At 49.7% G+C, this 5,708-nt stretch overlaps 1 protein-coding gene across 1 annotated transcript in view; it reads right to left on the reverse strand.

The window, feature by feature from the left end:
* The window catches only part of WIPI2 (WD repeat domain, phosphoinositide interacting 2), a 26,797-nt gene extending 25,649 nt beyond the window's left edge, over positions 1–1,148 (reverse strand). Inside the window, exon 1 of the mRNA XM_011961686.1 lies at positions 854–1,148. Within this exon, the coding sequence (XP_011817076.1) occupies positions 854–914 (61 nt within the window). The 5' untranslated portion in view covers positions 915–1,148. The remainder of the gene's footprint in view (positions 1–853) is intronic.
* Positions 1,149–5,708: the final 4,560 nt, after the last annotated feature.

Below are 5,708 nucleotides of genomic sequence, written 5' to 3' on the forward strand. Positions count from 1 at the left end.
GCCACCATGTCTGGCTAATTTTTGCATTTTTAGCAGAGGCAGGGTTACACCATGTTGGCCAGGCTGTTCTCGAACTCCTTACCTCGGGTGATCCACCCGCCTCAGCCTCCCAAAGTGTTGGGATTACAGGTGTGAGCCACCGCGCCCGGCCCAGATGAGCTTTTCTACACATAAATATACATGGAACCCGCATACCCAGAACAATCACTTTCTACTAAACTGAAGTACAAATCTGGCTCAGCCCTCCCATGAAATAATAATGGTGGACAGTGGATCAGGCTGCTAGGTGAAAGACTCCATAATAATCAAATGAAAGCAAAGAAACCAGACTGCACAGATGTTCTGACTCAAGATGGCACGTCCCAGGACAGTGGTGCCAAGAGGCATTCAGGCTGACACTAAGAAAGGCTGAATGTGGCAGGGTGTGGTATGTGGTAGCTCAGGCCTATAATTCCAGCACTTTGGGAGGCTGAGGCAGGAGAATGGTGTGAACCCGGGAGGCGGAGCTTGCAGTGAGCGGAGATCGCGCCACTGCACTCCAGCCTGGGCGACAGAGTGAGACTTTGTCTTGGGGGAAAAAAACAAACAAACACTAAGAAATGCCCTGTAGGCAATTCTGCCGTGCAAACACAAATCTAGATGGTAGGCCTACTACGCCCCTAGGCCGTATGCTGTGGCCTGTGGCTCCTGGCTCCAGATTTGCACGGCATGTGAATAACTGGATACTGTGGCCAGAGGCAGCACAGTGACAAGTACTCGTGTGTCTAAATGAAACATGGGAAAGCTGCAGCAAAAACATGGCCTGCTCCTCTCACAGGACCACCGTCGCACCCGCAGCCCCTCGCTGCCCCACACGCCATCGTGCAGCGTGACACCACTTCAAATGGAACAGGCCATAAACACAAGTGCATCATCCTAAGCTCTTCACAGCGTCCATTCAGTGTCTTCTCAGTTGCTTTTACCAGAAAGCTGCCATAAAACCTTCTTTCTGACAACAGCAAGTGACCTTCATTCAAAAGGAATACACGCAAGCGTTTGCCACGAATAGGGAGACGGTGGCATGGTTGCAGGGCCAGCGAGGACAGGTTCTGTCCGCAGCTTCTCTGCTCAGCAGCATCTCAGACGAGGGGCCACCGTCTTCCAGGATTTATCAATGAAAGGCACGATCAGGAGGGAACATGCCAGTGCGTGGACACAGGAGTCTTCGTCAGCAGATGCACCTCTAGCACCTGGCACGCAGCACCACTCAGACACGAGGCCAACCCAACTCAGAAGAGACAGTGTATAACACGGAATGTCAATTATTTGCAGTAAAAATAATTTCCCTAAAGATCAGACCCTGGCTCTCTGACCAGTCCTCTTTCCCTCAGGAGATCGACATGGATACCAGGTTATGGCAGCCCTGCTTGCTAGCCGGTAGGCGACAAAGAGGGCTGGGGCCAGATGTGGTGCTTCCCACCTGTAATCCCCACACTTTGGCAGGCCAAGGCGGGAGGACTGCTTGAGGCCAGGAATTCGACACCAGCCTGGGCAACACAGTGAGGTCCCATCTCTATAAAAAATACAAAAACTAGTTGGGCGTGGTGGTGCATGCCTGTGGTAGCGGAGGTAGGAAGAGTGCCTGATCCCAGGAGGCTGAGGCTGCAATGAGCCATGATCGCACTCCTGCACGCCAGCCCGGGCAAAAGAGCGAGACCCTGTCTGTAATACCAGCCCTGCCCCTAAAAGGAGGGTGGGACTGAATGACGATCGTGGCTGGTGTCCTGAGGCTGCCACCCTCACTTCTCGAATCCAGCAGCCAGATGTGCAAATCCAGGGGCACAAGGCCCTTCCTCCGCCACTGTCCAGCCTCTCACTCTCCAGGCACCCTGTTCTCAGGTAGTACTTGGTAGTATCTGGGGCTGCATGCACTGGCCCAGCTACATCCTGTACCTGTCGCCTCTAGCAGTCACCACGCTTACCACTGAGAATCTAGGCAATGGCTGAGAGACAGAGTTCCTAGCTGGACCAATGGTCTGAGGACAGGTGCCATGTTTGGCCCATTCACGGCTGCACCCTCAGGTCTAATGTCGCCTGTCATGGAGGAGGAGCTCCTTCCACACTGGCTGAATGGATGGAATGGATCTTATGACCAGATTTTGGATATTTCTCAAACTCCCCCAAATGGTGTTGTTTTAAAAACACCATTAAAAACAAAACCAAACAAACAAACTCAATCTCTGTGCCATTCAGTTTCAGTGGTGAAATGCTGTTACCCCCAGTGCTACATCCAAGAGGCAGAAGTGCTCTTGGTGAAGCTCAGTGGCATGCGTCCTAACACATGCGCTGGGCGTGCGTGCGGCACCGCAACCTTGGCGAGTACTGGGTGCGACGGCGACCATGCAGGAACATGAGTTTAACAATCACATTCCAGTCTCAGCTCTGCTCTAATTAGCTGTAAGGCCTGGTACCTATTTCCCGAATGGTAAAAGAAGAGTTGGACTCTCAGCTTCAATTCCAGGGCTGGGACACATAGGAAAACCTGGTATACACAAAACTGGTTTTTTATTAAGTACAATTTTATTTAAATCCACTGGCCTCCTAAATCCAATCAGTGGTAAAAAGCAGACTTCCAAATAGGTCTGCTCCTGCACACGCACAGGCTCTGCATCCGTGAACTCGTCTGCCTGGGAAGGTTTATTTGCGACCCCACAGGAACACTCACAGTGGTTTACAGCCCTCCGTGGACACGTGCAGAGCGGGAAGTTTTTTTTTTTTTGAGACAAGAGTCTCGCTCTGTCGCTCAGGCTGGAGTGCAATGGCGCGATCATGACGCACAGGCTCTGCATCCGTGAACTCGTCTGCCTGGGAAGGTTTATTTGCGACCCCACAGGAACACTCACAGTGGTTTACAGCCCTCCGTGGACACGTGCAGAGCGGGAAGTTTTTTTTTTTTTGAGACAAGAGTCTCGCTCTGTCGCTCAGGCTGGAGTGCAATGGCGCGATCATGACTCACTGCAACCTCCGCCTCCCGGGTTCACGCCATTCTCCTGCCTCAGCCTCCTGAGTAGCTGTGACTACAGACGTCCGCCACCACACCCAGCTAATTTTTGTATTTTTAGTAGAGACAGAGTTTCACCATGTTGGCCAGGCTGGTCTTCAACTCCTGACCTCAGGTGATCTGCCCACCTTGACCTTCCAAAGTGCGTCACTGTGCCCAGCCTTGGGAAAAGATTTGAGTCACATGACGCACATGTTCCTGGCTGAGATCACACAGGGCAACGTCCTGTCTTCTCGTGTTGATTCTGAAAACAACTGTCCTTCTCGTGGTCTATTTAGGGCTACTGAGTGTCTGCTTTTTGCACTTTTGCGTTTTTGTTGATTTCACTGTTGGCCCCGGCACAGTGCTGAGCGTCATCGAGTGTCCCTAAGCACAAGCAGCCTGTGATGCGCCCCACGGAGAAAGTACATGTGTGGGCTGAGTTCTATATGAGCTGCGAGTTCAATGTTAGTGAACCAACAATCCGCATTCCTCAGCATGTCCGGAGGCAGGAAAGCACACACAAAATGAGGTTGTCTTTTGATCAGCTGATGCAAACACTGCGACCAGAGGCTACCTACCAATCCTTCCCCTAGGAGCAACACTTCATGATTCGCTAATCTAGCGTCCCAGAGATTTACAGACTAGAACTGTGAATAACAAGAATCAACTGTATTTTTATTTTTTTTCAAAGAATAGGTTCTTACTGCTTTGCTTGGTAAAACTTGACTTATTTACTTCGCCCATTCAACACGAACAGCAGATCCTACCAGGAGAGACCATCCGAAGTATACAGTGGTAAACAGGGCGGAGCCTGCCATCATGGAGAGGGGGCCAAAGAGATGTGCGCCCAGGGCCCTGCATGGCACCGAAACTGTCAAGGGTCAGGAAAGGAGACTGAGTAAGAGAAAAGCCAGGACGGTGCATGAGATGTAAGCCAACAGAAGAGGGTATCTGAAGAACAGCAAGCAGGCAACTGTGCCCAGCGCTGCAGAGGAGGGAAGAGGAAATGAAGACGCGTCCCCCCAGTCTGGGAACGAGCAGTTTATCTGGAGACTTTGACATATTTTGATGGAGATGTGCAGGAAGAATGGCTGAAACATGAAAGAGAATGAGAAGTGGAAAAAAACTTAGGCAACTATCTACAGGAGTTATGCTACAGGCCGGGTGCAGGGGCTCACGCCTGGAGTTCCAGCATTTTGGGAGGCCAAGGCAAGCAGATACCTGAGGTCAGGAGTTCGAGGCCAGCCTGGCCAACATGGTGAAACCCCGTCTCTGCTAAAAATACAAAAAATGAGCCGGGCATCGTGGTGGGCGCCTGTAATCCCAGCTCTTTGGGAGGCTGAGGCAGGAGCATCACTTGAACCTGAGAGACAGAGGTTGCAGTCAGCCGAGATGGCACCACCACACTCCAGCCTGGGCAGCAGAGTGAGACTCTACCAAAAAAACAAAAACAAAAACCAAAAAAAGAAGTTATGTTCTGGAGAAGCAGAAATGTGGGAGGGGCTGGGGGATATGCATGGGCAAGGGAAGTTTCTGTCTTCAAATACAGGAGCTACTAGATATACTGAGATGGATTTATGGTTGAGTCTGCATGCCTGGAGGAACAAACCACTTAGGAGGCTGGTCGGGTGAAGAAGGAAAGAGAAGGGAGCCCCAGGCTGACAGCACCAACCCCGCTTGAAGCAGCAGCAGGTGTTAATTGTGATGGGATGGAGGTGGGAGATTTAAGAGTGGGGACAGTATGAGACGATCATCTCAAAGAGCAAACAACACAGTTATGAGAAAAATGCAGGACCACCAGCAGGCACTGGCAGGTCTCCATTAGAGGTGGTGATAAATTCCAATTCAACTAGACAGAGAAAGATTGTACCGACCCAAGAGATGCAGAAAAAGCATGAGAAAATGCAATGCTTATTCATGGTAGAAATTTATGAAACCTAGAATGAGGAAGAACTTCCTTTCACTGATGAAGAACAGTTAAGAAAATCTACAGCTGACACTGTACTTAATGGTGAAGACAGCTAAACTCTTCCCATTAAGACCAGAAACAACGCAAGGATACTCCCTCTCCTTACTTTGTGCTGGGGAGTCTTACACACTGCAGTGAAGCAAGAAAAAGAAAGAAAGGCACAAACATTAGAAAACAAGATGTCAAACAGTCTCTACTGCCACCTTAAGGAATCTATAGGCAACTATCTAATACATGAATTTAGCAAAGTCATAGGATACAAGATTAAAATATAAAAAATCAATTATATGTTTAGGCCAGCAGCAAACCGGAAAGGTAAATAAAATAATTTTCTTTTCTTTTTTTTTTTTTTTTGAGACGGAGTCTCGCTCTGTTGCCCAGGCTGGACTGCAGTGGCCGGATCTCAGCTCACTGCAAGCTCTGCCTCCCGGGTTTACGCCATTCTCCTGCCTCAGCCTCCTGAGTAGCTGGTACTACAGGCGCCCGCCACCTCGCCCGGCTAGTTTTTTGTATTTTTAGCCAGGATGGTCTCGATCTCCTGACCTCGTGATCCACCCGTCTCGGCCTCCCAAAGTGCTGGGATTACAGGCTTGAGCCACCGCGCCAGGCCAATAATTTTCTTTTACGATACTGTCAAAATCCAAAGTATTAGAAATAAATTTTACTAAAGATGTAAGACCTCCATATCAAAAAAAAAATCATAGAATATTACCAAAA

The sequence above is a fragment of the Colobus angolensis genome, unplaced genomic scaffold, assembly GCF_000951035.1.
Source record: "Colobus angolensis palliatus isolate OR3802 unplaced genomic scaffold, Cang.pa_1.0 Scaffold563, whole genome shotgun sequence".
In the NCBI taxonomy this organism is placed as follows: Eukaryota; Metazoa; Chordata; class Mammalia; order Primates; family Cercopithecidae; genus Colobus; species Colobus angolensis.